We start from the raw sequence: 17753 nt of genomic DNA, 5'->3' as shown, positions 1-17753 counted from the left end.
TGGTATCATTATCAAACAAATACACATAGGAAAATTAGGCATCTTTATCATTAAATTTATTACAGAGTGCAAGCCTGCTGTTTCATCTAGTAACATGTTTAACATTATTACATTGTTCATTCATGAGTGAATACCTTAGTTTAGCATTTGTCTTTTTTTTTTTTGCTGATGTGTGTTAGGAATTAAATTAGTATCAAAGAATTGCAATCAAAGACTAACTTGATAGTGTTTTTGTAGGAGTTTCTGGCAACAAGTCCTTTGCCAAGAGTGTGAAAGCTCAAAACAAAAGGTTAACATTATCTAACAAATTCATTGTCTTCAATAACTGGCAGACTTTATGAATCAATGAATCATAATAAAAAAGTAAAAGAAGTCAAACCTGTCATTAGATCATGGCATCTGTACCAAAAAGAGTGCCACATTGAAGGGATCTGATCTGCCCCCCTTATTAAGTGGATAGTGCCGTCAGTGCACCTGACATGGAGCACCGTAGGCATTACTAAAGGTGGTTTACAGTGTCCCTTCGGCCCCTTAGCTGCATCCACTTTGTAGCCTTTCATTTTACCTCTGTTCCCACTTCTTTGTTCCATCTTGCTGCCCGACCCCTCATCTCCCTCCTTTCACTCTGAAGTGCTGAATGACTGGAAGTGCCCCAGTGCATGGCTTTATAGCCAAATTTTCATAAATCAAGTCTGATCTTGTCTTCAAATTAGTCACAGATGGATATTTGATGAATAGCCAACATGGTCCTAATCCTTGTATGCAGAGAAACCATTGGAAACAAATCATTTAAGGAAATTTTGGTGTAAGTCTCGTTGTCTTTTATTTTATCAGCCAAAACTTGTTAAATACCTGGAATTCAGTAAATAGAATTTAATTTCATTATCAGGATTGACCTAAGGGCTACCCTTATGAGCATTAGAATTTTAACTTTGTGGATAAAAATACAGTAATAGTTTGCAAAGCCATTACAAGGAAGCTAAATTATGAAAGTGAACTGAAATTAAGAAAAATCAAGATATTTATTCAGAACTGTATAATTTTTTGGTCCAACCTTTGATACACATCTCGGGTGGAAAGAGCATACTGTACTGCAAATATCAAGACAAGTTGCGGGAAAAGGACTCAAAGCTAGTAAGATAATTATCTCGTACAACTTGGGGTACCAAGAGATCAAAATAATCACAGATTATGAAATGCAGATGTACAGGTAAGCATCTCGCCCAACTGTTTTCAAACAGCAATGCTAATGAATGTTACAATGTCTGAAGATGGTGAACCACATTATAAGAAGGAAAACCTGCTCATTATACTTCTGTGATGAGGATCATTGCATGGAAATGTGGTTTTAATGAGTCTATTGACTATGGTTTAGTCTCAGATTACAAATGGTAATTATGCACTCAATTCATAAAAATTTTTATCTTTATTATTTTTGTCCACAGTCGTCTCCACAGAACTCAAATTTTTATTTATATCTATTGTTCTTAGATTTTGCTTAAGGAATCGCCTGAAGATCTGACATGAATTCCCAAAGTTCGTAAATGTTACTACAGGAAAGCCTTAAATTGTAAGGACTGGGGAATGAGCGACATACTGGCTGGGTGTTAACTGGTTTATTGGTTGTTCCTTACTGAGGGTTGTACAGAATCTTGGAAGATGTTATTGACGCGTGCGAGCGGTAATGTAGCGTCTACACACAGACAGGTAAAACGGACATAAAAGGTTCAGACATCTGTGTTTGTCGGCAGACAAACAGATGGCGATATCAAGAGACATGATTAACATATGGTGATGAAACATACATCAGTGGAAGGGTCAGGAAATTCTACATATGGCCAATTGCATGAGATTCAAGACAGATTAATGGATACAATGCAATAGCATAATAAATGTGAAATGGAGAGACCTTTGGCGTCTTCACAAACAGAAACATACACACAGTTTGATACAGAAGATTCGTTGGAACATTATGAGTACATGATTAGAATGCTTGCATGGCAATGCAAGTAGTGGTGATTGTACAAACGTTAAGACAACAATGCTTAGGAGAAACAGACGGAAATATTGTATGGTTGAAATCGCGTTCCTGTAGAGAAAGAAAACGAGACGCTCCTGTTTTGTCCTGTCGACTCCGATGATGACGATCGACGAACACACGAACACACGTGTTTGGAAGAGACAGCGTCGGGGCTCTTACAAGTACTCTCCCCCAAGACGTGTGTAACGTCTGATTGTTTGGAAGAGACGGCGTCGGGGCGACGGGCTCTTACAATGTTCCCCCACAAGCGAGGCATCGATGCGGAAATTGTCTTGCCGACAATTGTAGTTGGCTCGAAGGGCTTGGGCTAGGGGCGGGTAGGAGGCTGAAGGGCGGCACCGACCAGCAGGAGCTCGAGGAGGACGGGAGCTGGTTGAAGGGTGACGTCGGATGATCCTTCGGTGGCCGGCTCGAGGGCTGAAGGATGACGGCGGCTGATCCTTGGTAGCCAGCTCGAGAGGGGCGGCAGCAGGCTGAAGGATGACGTGGCTGGTCCTTCGTTGGTCAGCTCGTCCAGTACGAGTGCGGGGGCGGCTTCAGGTTTCCTGGAGGAGGTATCCAGGGCTCCGGTGGTGGAGTGGGTCATCTCGGAGGGTCGGACTAATACTGAGAACTCAGGAACGGCGGGAAACAGCGAGGCGGCGAAGGGTCAATCGGCGCGTGGGTCGTCATCTTGGGTCGGCCGGGTCCTTCGAGTCACTCCGGGGTCACCAGTGTAAGGACTGGGTTATGAGCGACATACTGGCTGGGTGTTAACTGGTTTATTGGTTGTTCCTTACTGAGGGATGTACATTGTTGTTGTTGTTTTAGATTTAGCTGGCCTTGTGCCAGCACGGGCTCTTGCTTCTAGTGCAGCCCGTAACTATATGTTGATGATGAGTCTGTGAGATGGGTAGGTTAATGAAAACTTTATTATGATACATGAAAGTGATTTTGGTGGGGGTGAAAATTTGAAATGAAAAGGTTTAACAGGCAAGGTTGCAACCTCTTTGAACCCTAAGGTACCCATCAGATGAGGATAAAAGTACGATAGCAGTGAGTGTTGGCTAGTGGGAGAGGCCAACAGATGGAAAAAAGAAGAATTGAGTAGTAGGCACAGGTAGCTAGTATGCTAGTTGGTGGTGATCCAAAGCCATATTCCTTGTCCGGTCCTAATTCTTGTGTCTGTATGTGTTTTGTGTATTTGTTGGGTGTTGATTGTGATGGATGGAATGATAGGGGAGGGGTGATTTCTAAAGTCAGTATTTAGAGATGAATGGTATGGATTTTTATTTGTTGTCTGGGTCGAGTCTGTTGAGTCTGATTTAAGAATAGGGAAGGAGGGTGGGTGGTTTAAGGTATGGATTCTTGAGTTATCTTGGTGGTGGGTAGGAGCATAGGAAGCCTGCAAATTCATGGATGTTTGTCAGTATGTGCTTTGTTATTTGGGTAGCTGTTCTTTCATTACCTTCATAACTTGTTCTTAGCTGTTCTGTTTCTGTACAGTCAAGAAGGTAGTGTTCCAGGGGTTCTTCTGGGATTGTTTCACAGTACTTGCATGGTTGAGGATTGTCTACTATTCTTTGCCATGTGCACAGGTATCCTAGCCTTAGCCGATGGATTATGACTGCTAGGGCCCGTGACATGTCTTTGGTTATATTGTGTGGTTTTAGGTTTACAGTGTCTATGTACCACTTGGCGGTTTTTGAACCACCGAAAACAGCTCTTCTGACTTTGCTTTCTTCCTGTAGTTGGCAGTGTGCTGCTGCCTTGTTTTTCAGTTGTGTGAGTGAGGGCTGATTTTGATACTAACGTTGGTGTGTAGCAACCCACTTTTTGCTAGAGAATCTGCTTCTTCGTTTCCTTGGATTCCCACATGGCTCAGGAATCCAGTTTAATGTTATTTCCTGTTCCTGTTTTGGTGGAGGCTTGCAATTGCCCATATGCTTGATAGAAGTCTGATGTTTTCCTTTGCTTTTCCTTTTTGTTATAGCTTGTAGTGCTCCTTTTGAGTCAGTATGAATTGTTGTGTTTCCTTGCCTATGCTGAGAGTCTTCTAGAGCTTGGGATGTACAGAATCTTGGAAGATGTTATTGACGCGTGCGAGCGGTAATGTAGCGTCTACACACAGACAGGTAAAACGGACATAAAGGTTCAGACATCTGTGTTTGTCGGCAGACAAACAGATGGCGATATCAAGAGACATGATTAACATATGGTGATGAAACATACATCAGTGGAAGGGTCAGGAAATTCTACATATGGCCAATTGCATGAGATTCAAGACAGATTAATGGATACAATGCAATAGCATAATAAATGTGAAATGGAGAGACCTTTGGCGTCTTCACAAACAGAAACATACACACAGTTTGATACAGAAGATTCGTTGGAACATTATGAGTACATGATTAGAATGCTTGCATGGCAATGCAAGTAGTGGTGATTGTACATACGTTAAGACAACAATGCTTAGGAGAAACAGACGGAAATATTGTATGGTTGAAATCGCGTTCCTGTAGAGAAAGAAAACGAGACGCTCCTGTTTTGTCCTGTCGACTCCGATGATGACGATCGACGAACACACGAACACACACGTGTTTGGAAGAGACAGCGTCGGGGCTCTTACAAAATAAATATAATAATAATAATAAAAATGGTATGTATAAGATAAAAATTAATGAATTTTATTCTCTCTCTCTCTTACTGCAGGATTGATTATAATGCTTTGTTTAGACAGGAGACCCTCTCGTATACTTGTTTCATTACGCATTGTTGCTGCATCAATGGAATTTATTTTAAAAAAGGTTTCTCTATTTTTCTAGGAATTCCTTTTTCTGTAGGAGAAAGGTCACAATAGTAATGGAGTACTGCAAGGCCTTTCGACTTCTTGTCCTTTACTTATATAGAGGTCCATTGTTGAGGTTTGTCTCAAATTTCAACTTCAGGTAAGGAAAATAGGATCTATCATTGCTGCTGAGAGATTTTGACTGTGCTTCACTCAGCTTTTCTGTCAGTTCCTCGATCTTCTTTTTTAGTCTTTATTCTACCAATCTTTGTGGTCGATATTGGCATGTCATAAAATCCAGTGGGCCTTTGTTTACATTAGCACACACACATGTACACATACAAACTCAGAGAGAGACAGTGGCGTAGCTGTCATTCTCGACTGTGTCTATTCATGTGAATGAAAGAAAATAATAGTATTAGTAATTAGTAAACCTGTATTTGAAATTATAGAGCTCAATTTTCAATTAATTTTCAACTCTTGCTGTATGCAAATGTATCTGATACTGTAAGGGTGAAAGTTTAGCTGCAAAGGGAATTTCAACTGGGGGCCATCATCTGACTTGGGGGCCCGGGCCACCCTGACCCCCACAATAGCGAAGCCACTGGGGAGAGAGAGAGAGAGAGAGAGAGAGAGAGAGAGAGAGAGAGAGAAGAAGAAGAAGAAGAAGAAGACCAAGAAAAACACCAGACATTGTTTGTTTACATTGTGCTTGTGGGTTCTGACCTAGTGACTTCAATGCTGCAACTGCTTAGCCTAATTTCTTACTGAGTGTACCTATTAGTCAACGACAGTTAGAATGAAAATTAGAGAAAAGGTAGAGTGAATGTCCACACAGAGGGAATTCAGATAGCGGAAATAAAAGGTAAGTCACTGTTGTGTTTATACGCGAGACAATCAGCGACTTCTACTGGGAGTTATATTATAAGAAGGGGAAGAAATGCGAAACGAGAAGAAAAGATGGCACGAAGAACTTTAAGGCGGAAAAAGCTATGCAGTAACTGCGGGATAATTTATGCAATGACAAATGTTAAGGGAATCAAGTCCAAATTAGAATCACTGGAAGAAATCTACGTAAAGGTAGACCCATTAATAATATATCTGACGGAAATCCACCTTAATGAGTGGATATGGTGAGGAATACGTGGGTGCAATATTCACTAGAAGTAGGCTAATGGAGGAGGCCTCTTAATAGGAATTGAAAATGAGTTGGAAAGAGTTACTGTACAAACAAAAGCGGAATGGTACATTATGGTCACTTTGAGTAAGTAATAAAATGGAAAAAAAAAAAAAACATTAAGACCAGGGGAAAATAAGTGCAAAAGGGAAAAGTGAATCCATTTCTACTCAGTTGAAGACGTGATACACGAAGTCTCAGACAGTAGGGAGAAAGTCATTATTATCAACAGCAATAAAGTAATTGTCAACAGCGGGTATAAAGGCGTCAAACGCCTCTTCATTTCTGCATTAATCACGCCACGTATATTACCCGTTATTATTTCATGTTTTTTTACGTATCTCTCCATACGCATTATTGTCCGGCCTTTCTGCCGATGAATGTAACTACTTTGTACGTTTATTGTAACGCAAATTATTCTCATTTATATATCATCTAACAAACGCAAATTTTTGTCCAAATGCGTGACATGGGAATCCGCAGGTCGGTGCACTTCCTTTCCGTCGCATTCCTCAATGTATACCTGGATTCCGAGAAATAAATCAGTCATACCCAGACCTGTCTTCTTGAACCTGACAGGGAAAAAGTGTAATGGCACATGGGCTAGAGTGGTAGAATTCAGAATAAGCAGAGAGCAGTTACTGACTACGTCCAGGTAGAAGAAGAAGAAGAAGACTACGGGCGAGTGCAGAGAATAATTCAGAAGAGGAAATCAACCAGTACATCGCATCATTTGAAGCAGTAGGCCTGTGCTCCGACCGCTGTGCATAGAGGGTGGTAATAAACTAGAAAAGAGTCAGTGGAACAAACATCAATGTAAAATATGTAGTAGATTTTAAATGAATTATATCAAATGGCTCACGAAAAGGGATCCAATAAGAAGGAAGTACACTCGCTGGGAGGCAGAATTAGACAGAATCCTGGTAGGGATTGCAAGAGAAAACGAGAATGGAGAGATCAGGAGTAATTAGAAATCTAATGACTGCAAGAAGGAGGGCGAAATTACTACTGACTTAGAAAATAGGAGGTTAGTGCAAGTACAAGAAAAACTTATGACTCAATATATTAAAGAATATAAAGGAGATGGCAGCTGAAATAAAAAAAATGTAGACGGCAATTGAAAAATAATAGAGGAAACTAGAGGAGAGTAAGAACTACTGTACTTCCGTTCCCACTTCCTTTCTTCCATCTTGCTATCCAACCACTCCAACTCCCTCTTTTCACAAGGGCTGAATGGCTGAAAGTGCTCCAGTACTTGGCTTTATAGCCTAATTTTTATCGACCAAGCCAAACCAATAAGTGGGAGAGGTATTAAAGAAAACAACTTGCAAACAAGGAGCAAGCAACATATTGATTAAGAGCATGGCTAAAGAAATGACTGAGAACCTTGCCCTTTTCATAAGTGTCATTGAAGAAGAGCTAAGCCCTCCAGAAGAATCCTGTTCTGGAGTGTTATCATTCACTGCGTGAAAAGGGCAGTGAATTAATCTTGAAAACAGGGGAGGAAAATTCGTACTTAGTAGTGCAAGCAAATTAATCTCATAAAGTGAAACTGGGCATAACAAAAGAAGGAAAAAATGAGAAATGAGCAGATTCCAGTATGAGAGACCGGAAGGAAGGTCCACAGTAGACCGACTAGGCCTACGGCTTACCCTAAACGAATATGTTTCGAAGACCCATATAATTGCTTCAGTGACTGGACTTTATAAATTGCACTAAATAAACAAGTAAAAGTAATAAGAAGGGAAGATGCCTGGCTTGTATAAAATGTGAATGAAATTGGCAAGGCAGTGATAAGGTGTTGAGCTGAAATAACTGGAAACAGAACACAGGACTCTATAATTGGTTTAAAGTTATGTGGCACAGTAACATATAGTGAACGAAACGTGCAGAGAGAATGTAACACTAATAAGAGGCGTCGTGGAAATAAATCCCCATTATTTTTAGGCATAAAACTCCCCACCGACAGAGAAGAAGAGACTGCAATTGGCAACTGATGAAGTCTGTCGCAACTCAAGAAATTTACGTTTGACACCTAGGTCAATAGATCAGCAGTGCTCGTAACAGATGAAGAAAGAAAACAGAAAATCACGTATGAACAGGAGTGGAAAATGGTTCAGTAAGTACTGTAAAGGACTACAGATATCTCAGAGAATGGTACACAAAGAATGGCTCTAAGGAGATGAGCAATAAGAAGACAATTCAAACGGCAGAGTACATTTCAGGAGAAACTGGAAAGTACGGGGGCACGGTACTCGATCGTCCCGGAGAATGAAAGATTGACAGTTTTGCAGGACGGACACGGACAAAATAACCTGAATGAAAACTTGAAAGATAAAAATACAAGGAAAAAAATATACGAAACATCCTGCTACAATTGATTCTTACTCATGGAATGCATTTTCTATTTCCCCAGCGCAAAACTTATTGTCGAGCAAAATAAAAGATTAAGGCATTGGAAAAAAATTCTTGTTGTGAGACATGAAAAACAATGTGTGAGAAGATACCATCTGTTGCCAAAACAAACGGAAAAGAAGAAGAAGAAGAAGAAGAAGAAGAAGAAGAAGAATGTTTGCCATGTGCAGAGATTATGATGCTTCTTTTCCGTCATATACAAAAACAAAGTATAAGTCATCTTTAGAAGCTCTTGCATAAATGTCTTAGACTTATTTAGTTAATAGGCTCATATTGAAAGTTCTTCTTTCAGAAGAATAAAAAAAAATTAGGAGAAATTGTGAGCATGTCTGAAAACAATTAACGTCCTTATTGGAATGGATTATTATAGCGTACTGTTTGTGCTTGAGTCCCAATACGTTGGCAACACTCGACAACGTCATAGTATTGTTGTGATGCTTGTCAGTCAGGTGAGGCTTTTGTACGAAAACAAACTTAATCAAAAACATTTTCGCCATTAATCATGACAAGAATGGGCTATGAAGCGCCTTCTGTTGGATGAAGCTGCTGGAAAAATGACCAGAACACTGGTTCGTTTATGAATCCGATGACAAGCACAATTGACGCCATGCCAGTGTGTGTGAGGATTTGACTTCCGCACGAGATTCAAAGTCCATGCAAACCGCCCCCCCCCTGGCCCCCGTGTGTGTGAGTGCGTGTGTTTTGTGACTTTAAGAATCAACACACCTTATCGTATTTGACTGAACTATGATGTAAACATGCAGCGAAACCAGAATAGTATATAACGAAACAATTCTCGTAACAGGTCTGACCTACTGTAATTTAATGAAGTGGTAAACGGGAATTACAATAGCAGCCAGACATAATTACGATTGATATAATAACACCCGGCAGTGGAGATTATGTCACCGCATTCACATAGTGAAATCTGAGGCAAAATCTGTATGAAATTTTACCGATAAAATTATCGATTTACTTTACCAGTAAAATTTTAGGCCACTATATATATATATATATATATATATATATATATATATATATATATATATATATATATATATATATATATATATATATATAATAAAGCCGAGCTACAAATTGTTGGGAAGCAATTCATCACCCGGTGGTTGAAGCAGTAAATAGCTTCCGTCATTGCTTGCCTTATATGGATCTCTGGGCGTGCGGCAGGGGTGGTGGGGACCTTCTAAGCAAAATCTCCATGGGAAAGCTGCGTTTGTTATGGAAATTTCCTCTCAGTGAATGACGGAACAATGAGAAAAATAGCTGCTGCTTTTGCAGTCAGATCGGTAGAGAAATGGGCTTTTAGATGCATTGTAAAACGTAAATACTTGCAAGTATATATATATATATATATATATATATATATATATATATATATTATATATATATATATATATATATATATATATATATATATATATATATATATATATATATATATATATATATAATTTATATATATACATACATACATGCTTTTTTATTCTGTCAATCTGGTGGAAAGATGAGAGGACGTTTAAAATAATTAAAAAGAATACTATACTATATATATATATATATATATATATATATATATATATATATATATATATATATATATATATATATATATATTAAACTTGATCACTTGCACAATTATGTACACTAATACAATTAATAACCGGACCTCATGTAAACAGGATGGTATCTAGCAAAGATTTTTATTTAAACAGGTTACAAGCTTTGAAGCAATTGTGCCCTTATCGTTTGGTAGCAGCAAATAAAATTTTTATACTGCTGCCAGACGATGATGTAAAAATTCCTTGAGCAACCTCTTCCAAAGTCTGAGATTTATCAAACACTGGCGTCCTGGGGAGCTTTTCTTCATTAATACACAAACAAAAGGTGGTAAATTTCTCACATTGCTTAGGTAAATTTCCCAAGCCATCCCAGATCCCACCTGTGCTGCATCATATAGCCTACACCCTCTTCCATACTGTTCAGTGCAAAACGTCCATAAGGCCTAATAAACAATATCTCCGTGCGGAGCTCTTCCGTAGAAATGCCGAACCCTCCTGCGGCTGAAATTGAAAAGTAACTATTAAGGCCCTCGGCCAATCGCCCATCTCCCTCGGGCCTTCCGAAAGAGAAAACTGACGTAAAGGAAGAAGTAGAACGAATCGAGGACATATTGTAAAGGGAGATAACGGGAGAAGGAGTCGACATTGTCAGGTTAGGGGTCTTGGAGTTCTCAGTTTCCGTGTGTGCGTCTGTCAACCAGGGTGAACTGTTCTCCTAAAGACAGCTGCTATTCGCTTTGAAGTAAGAGATAAGAGATCTATCTTCTGCCTGACCATTGCAGCGTAAGTGATCATCTTAGTCTACAGTCCTACTGTAGCTTGTTCCCGTCTAAAAACACACACACACACACACTTGCTCATTTGCCTCGTATTTCGTATACAATTAAGCCGTTGCACGAACGATTAGGATTAGCTTCTCTACAATTTTTTCTATTGGTTCTTGGTTTTGCATATGGGAAACAGCCGCTCTATATATACAGTATAATATATATAATATATATATATATATATATATATATATATATATATATATATATATATATATATATATATATATATATATATATATATATATATATATATATATATTGGATATGAACAGCCTTGATCAAGAAAATAAATAGACTCAGTCCACAAACGTAGTGTTGAATATGAACAGGTGACATGTTTTCGTGACTCACCGAAGGTTAGAATCTGTCTCAGAAACTCTCATTATTGAATAGTAATTAAGATCTGGGTATAATTCTCTGGTGGTGGAATGCTGGCAAGATAATAGGGGATATATCATTAGATTTGATTTGAGTGACAGGCTGCGAACTAGAAAAACAAAGAAGAAGAAGCTCACAGTTTCATTTCCCCACTGTTGCTTTTTTTTTTTTTTTTCAGCATCATGAATTAGGGATTATATTAATCAAAAGTGCGCAATCTTAGAATTCTTCATAGTAAACGTCATGCTTATTAAGTCTGCAATTCAAATGTTTCACGATTTTCTTTTCAAGTAGGCCTACATATAATTATCTTTTTAATTTCCGAATCAAATGACCCTTGATACAAGTGGTTCAGTCACATTTTGAGTTAGAATATTGGTTCCTCCTTTTGTCCTGTTAATCAGAAACATAACTTGAAGTCCTGATCACGTGACAAGAAAAAAAACTTCCTGTAGTGGTCTGTTACACCAATGTTTGGTATCCCTCTAGACTTACAGCTCTCTCCCATTGGGAGCTAAAGCAAAACAAATAAATGGTTGAATTACCCGACATTTTAAAGATATCCATTTACTACTACTAGATATAAGATTAACAAATGGGTTTATGTTTTCTGCTTGCGGTACATTCGGCCATGAATGTAAGAAATTGCGAATTAGCAATATACAAACTGCGAGTCAGTGACTTCGCCACCCAACTCCCATAAGCAGTGACATCTGGCGAGTCTTATATAGTCAAGCCAGTTCCCGTCTTCGTGGTAGACCGAAAAAATATGTAATTTCTAGCTTTAAGCATGTCTTTCTGCGCATGGCTGTACGTTCAGTTTATGAAATCTTAATTAAGCTGTTTTCTGGAAGAGCATTATTATTATTATTATTATTATTATTATTATTATTATTATTATTATTATTATTATTATTATTATTATTATTATTATATTGTTCGTCACAAGTTCCATGAATGCCCACGCGTGAGATAAAAAAAAAGAAGTTTTAAAATCATATTTAGTAACAAATAACAATAAACAACAATCCATTAACTACTGAATATGCATAAGTTATGTTGTAATTATTGCAGTCAGTTACTAAAACTGTTTTATAACAACAATTAAATGATAAAATTGCATGATGCAATCTGTCAACGAAAACGTACTCAAGACAAACATCAATATGCTGCAATCGCAACAATGACTGACGAAGTATTTATAACCTGTATCTATGCTAGGTCATTGAATAAACTGTGTTATAACAAACAACTCGCAAAATCACACAAATAACAAAAGATTGACGAAGATGTAATGATAAAAAACGATTAAGAAGGCCATTTATAATAGATAATTGGTATAGCTATTTTACAGGAAATGATTTACAAATGCATAATTATAGCAAGTACCTTTGATTATCAAGAGTATCTGAAAATTCTTGCTTTCAGGAAATAAATCCATATCTGCATATGCTGCCTAATTTATCTATTTATTTACTATTTTTTTTTCGAACAACTGATCCCTTCTTTCTGTTTCACATTACCTTCTGTCACTTCTTCCAAATGAACACCATATTCTTTGGAAGCCTGAATTTCAAGTCAGTGGCCCCTTTGGTGGACTTGTTTCATATGAATAGGTTCATGTTCGGAATAATAATAATAATAATAATAATAATAATAATAATAATAATAATAATAATAATAATAATAATAATAATAATAATAATAATCCTTAAACCATTCTTCTAAGAATTAGCATCTGAGCTCTACTGTTGCAAAGATTTACCTATTAAATTTTTCTATTTCTCTCTCTCTCTCTCTCTCTCTCTCTCTCTCTCTCTCTCTCTCTCTCTCTCTCAGGGATATCTACACTGAAGATAAGTGGTAAGAAACAGGGTGCTGATCAAGACTGAAACTGTATAATTTGTGAGCAATTTACTCTGGTCTGGTGTCACCTTCGGGAGGCTTCGGCCCCTAGCTGCAACTCCTTTCATCCCTTTTACTGTACCTCCGTTCATAATCTCTTTCTCCCATCTCACTTTCCACACTCTCCTAACATATGTTTCACAGTGCAAGTGCGAGATTTTCCCCTCCTGTTACACCTTTCAAACCTTTTTACTGTCAATTTCAGTTTCAGCGCTGAATGACCTCATAGGTCCTAGCGCTTGACTTTTAGCTTAAATTTTATATTCTGTTCTATCTTCGGGAAGAATCGGAAAATTTGAAAGGCAAAAATTCATTTTTGTGGCCCATTCGACTTTCAAAAAAAAAAAACTTTTATGTTGGTATGAATTCTAACAAAAGTAATTTGGACTGTGTCTCTTTTTCTTGCTGTAAGCGCAATAATCTGGAAAACAGAAGCACGAAGGTTAACTGAGAATGTAAAGTAATTTCCCTGAAAATAACAAATAAAAATAGAAACCGAGCCTAATGGCAATAACAGAAAATGCATCTTGGTTAACCTTTTTGTTTTTCTTTTCCAGATGAGTTGCTAGACCACTCTTAGCTAGTAGAGAAGCTTGAGAAACTGAGTGCAGATCCTGCTTCTTGCATGAACCAAGAGAAAGAACCGTTCACCAAAATGCTAACCGCCAATTTATCGCAAAACAAGTACATTGCACACCCTTCTTGGACCATAAGCAACGTAATAAGTTTACCAACCAGTGACAATACATCCGGTGGGACGACGATGCGCTCTGCAATCCAGTTTCTTATCATCTCCAACACCTTGCTCGAGACCATATTCATGCCCAGTACTCAAGAGTAAGTACCTCCGTTGTCCCAACGTTGTCATTTAACTCCTTTCTTTCCTTTCTCTTTCCCTGTCTCTCCCGCAGTAAAAGGAGCGAGGGAAGGACCTGGTCTGTTTCTGGAAGGAAGAAGACGCCATTGGAAACAGAGAGAGAAGGAGGGAGGGGGCTTCCATCATGGCTGCCTCGATTCTTCTACAGAGGCCTTTCTGGCAGATCAGCAACACCTTGGTGTTGCCTGTCCTTTCAGACGACAATGGCGACGGGGTCCCCACAATCAGATCTCTGGTCTCCTTTTCCCTTCCTATTGCTATTTTCCTCGACACCCTCTTTCGGTGAAAGTACAAGGTAAGATTATTTGACTCAATTTAAGAAAATGTATGAAAAGTAGGTAACAAATGGTATGTGCATCGTTTTTGGAATAAGATTAGCCAGTTGATAATTTCAAACTATCACCAGTGCAAAATGGCAGAATTTCTTGCCTCCTGTAACTACTAGAGTTTAGATATTAGAGAACAGAAGTATTCATTCATTTATGAACCGTGATTCAATGCTCTCTTAACAACCAAACTTTCGGTAATGCATTTATGAGCATTTAAAAAAATTTTCTCCAGAAAGTCATAGGGTGGAAGCGCTACTGGTTTGCAAAACAATGAATATTGTTCCTTCACACAAACCGTGCAGTATCATTTTCATAATATCCATCCATAGCGATTTATGGTGAAGTTACGGTACTATCTACTAACTAACTGTAATTACAAACTGGAAAAGGGGAAAAAGTGCAAGTTAGATAAAATGCAGTTACAAAGAACTTGCAAGAAATTATCACCATTAATAAACTGGCCAATTAAATGGGTTTTTTTTTTAAGTAAACCATAATGACCTTCAATAGTCGAGTGATTTTCATCCTAAAACACTGCATAACGTGCAACAGTCAGTCAATATTGTTTAAGAACATTGCCTTTACATTATTCGTCAGTTATGGTCACCATCAACTGTAAATCGCACGGAAGTATACCTGTATAGGCGTCTATCAGGGTGTACTAGACACATAGGTCTAATTGTCCACAAGAGCCTGAGAAACTTGAGTCTAGCGCAAGAGGAAACGTGTTAGAAGACACTAGCTACACTTTTACGCTATTATTTGTTTTTGTTTTCAAATGTTAGACTTCCTGTAATGAATGTTTTCAGTCTTTCAGGCTTTGGACTTATAATGAATGTGTTCATCTTTCTTTCCAATAATTTTTTCCATAGTGTTTATAATGTAATTGCCTGACACACTTTTGTTCTCCAGCTCCGGTGGCGCAAGCACAGACCAGCTCAACATCTTTCGGTCTATCGAAGACTCCATGGGAGCTATGGGCTTCGACGGGCGTGGTTGCCTCCTGAGGCTCATCTGTGAACTGCAGAGTAACCCCATAGGAGAATTCACCGTCATTGGAGAAATCCTAACTGTCTTGTTCACGTGAGTACTCCACCTACTCCGCAGTGACCCGACCCTACCTTGCTTCTGTTCTGCCAATAGAAAATGTAAATTTTCTTTCAGATGGTTAAAAGAAGGACAGTGAATTAGAATACATGTAGTTTGGAAATGGCAATAATGATAGTAATCTATATTATATATGTAAGGAAGCATTTGCAATGTCCAAGCGTACGTGTGTGAATGAAGTACGCATACATCAGATATTTTATGTACCGCTGGTGATCATTTTCATGTATGCTGTCTTATCTTGCTTCGGGAGTCTGGCTTTCTGAAAATGTAAGATATCTAAGTCATCAGTTACTCCATATAATTTCTAGCTGAAAATAATGTAACATGTGCACTTATTATTAAGTTTATATTCACCTGCAAAACATATCACTTCTCAAAAGGAAGCTTTGTAGAAACCACTATAATAAAATAGTGATGAGTTAGGAAGTGTGGTAAGTCGAGGGTCCAACCACCAGAATATATAATCGATAAGAAAAGACGTCTGGTAAGCCGGAGGTCTAACACTATAACAAAATATAACCAATAAATAAAGAAACCTGGTAAGTCGAGGGTTTAACTAATCTCCCCATTCATTGCTTTACGACAACAGACCTAAACGCGGCTTGAACGATTTCCTGCACGAGTACATTCTCGCTGAAATGGCCGGCGCCAACGGCGAACACTGTCCAACCCGATACCCCACCTGCCCTTTCTCCCTCATGAACACCGTCAAGCAGTACAAGAGGTTCATGGAGGTAAAGTATTATATATACCTTATAATAATGCTTCCATCTTACTTTCCTCAACCCTTCTAGCAATTGTTTCATAGTGCAACTGGGAGCTTTTCCTCCTGTTACGCCTTCAAGAGCTTTTTACTCTCAATTTCCCTTTCAGTGCTGAAGGACCTAAGTCCTAGCGCTTTGCCATTACCCTAAATTTCGTAATCCCTTCATGTCCATATTTTAAAATAGATATAATTGAAATGACCTCTGTAGTATGATGACTTCTTACTGATACTTCCTTAAAGAGGCATGAGAGTACAGTAAACATTGCAGCCAACCGTATCCAACACTTAACTTAAATTCTTGACTTGTATAGGCCTAAAATCAAACGGCAGACAGCAAGTATTAAGATCATCCCCATAGAGACGAGGTTTAACCAGCTTCCTTGAGCAATATTTCATTAAAATCATATTGAGTTATCTTCCAGAACAAAATTAACTAGACTGATATGCAGTAGGTATTTAAATTCAGAGTCAGCCCCATCTCAGAATCTAGTCACTGATTGCTTGGGCCATAAAAGCTTGGCCTCATCAAAAAACTTCTTTGCAAAGTAACAAACATACAGGCAGAAAGAAAAAAGAAACATACAAGCAAGCAGACAGCTAAAAAATCCGTCTCGAAACCAATCCTTTAAAGGACTGGTTTCGAGTTTCCATTTGCCACAAAACCTTCAAAGTTACTTCAGCTATCATACATTCACAGAACTGCACCACTAGAGCCTTGTACTAAAGAATATCCCAAGCGTCGAAGCCTAAATTCCTCATGTAAGGTTTTCAAAGTTGTCTGCCATTTCAGGGTTTTTCAGCCAGTGACGACAGACCGGGCTTATCCGACCCACCTTACACAAACTATGACCTGGGAAATAACCACATTGCCCTTCCTGAAGTAGTTTACCACTGAGCTGACCAGAATCACTTCGTGGTAACCATAGGTCTGTACAGAGTCAGTGGAAGAACGGACGCAGAGCAGGAAGGAAAGTTAGAAAGCCAAGTTGATGCCCTTCGTAATTAGGGACTCGACTATGTTTACGTCAACTTAGAATAAGAAAGGAGGGCATTGTCACAGGACTGTGAAATGTTGATTTGCTTTTGTAGAATACCGTATAATATTTGTAAGAGAATGTTTATGAGTGTATGTATATCTGTTATGCACTAAGACTTGTTGTAAACCATAAATATGACTCGTACATTTTGATCTCAATTGTGGTCTCATTCTTTATGTTCATTGTTCAGTTGTTCACCTGTGATAGAGTTTGTTGTACACTTTGTTTTAAACAGTCCTTGGTTCCTCAAAGACATCCCTATTGATTTTGACTTTTATATCTGAAAGACAGTGTCACTTCGTAGGAAGCAGTGCTTGCCACCACCACCTTAAAGGAAGTTGTTCAAGAACTGAGTGAAGAGCTTAATATTTAAAAAGCAAGGGCTTGGGTCCAAGATGATGTGTGTTCAGCTTTCTTTCTATGCATAAGGAGCAATTTTTTTTAGAAGTATTCTAAACATTATTTTCACCATTAAATCAAAGTCTGAAGGATGAATATGAAAGTGGCTATGATACTGTTCTCCTTAGAAGCACCCTCTTAT

The 17753-nt window shown here is 38.3% G+C and overlaps 1 protein-coding gene across 3 annotated transcripts; it reads left to right on the top strand.

The window, feature by feature from the left end:
* The first annotated feature begins 5519 nt into the window (after positions 1-5519).
* On the top strand, positions 5520-17753 carry LOC136841849 (uncharacterized). 3 transcript variants are annotated; one of them, XM_067109233.1, is made up of 5 exons: positions 5520-5673; positions 13651-13930; positions 15212-15382; positions 15999-16143; positions 16966-17753. In XM_067109233.1, exons 2-5 carry the CDS (start codon positions 13719-13721, stop codon positions 17068-17070), a joined length of 633 nt encoding a protein of 210 aa, XP_066965334.1. In that variant the 5' UTR covers positions 5520-5673; positions 13651-13718; the 3' UTR covers positions 17071-17753. The 3 variants fall into 3 exon arrangements, with proteins under 3 accessions (XP_066965334.1, XP_066965333.1, XP_066965335.1); XM_067109232.1 differs by lacking the exon at positions 5520-5673 and adding an exon at positions 10384-10763; XM_067109234.1 differs by lacking the exons at positions 5520-5673; positions 13651-13930 and adding an exon at positions 14022-14265.

This window comes from Macrobrachium rosenbergii, chromosome 9 (assembly GCF_040412425.1).
Source record: "Macrobrachium rosenbergii isolate ZJJX-2024 chromosome 9, ASM4041242v1, whole genome shotgun sequence".
In the NCBI taxonomy this organism is placed as follows: Eukaryota; Metazoa; Arthropoda; class Malacostraca; order Decapoda; family Palaemonidae; genus Macrobrachium; species Macrobrachium rosenbergii.
Note: the sequence above shows the minus strand (reverse complement) of the source record. Positions and strands in the feature narration are given on the sequence as shown.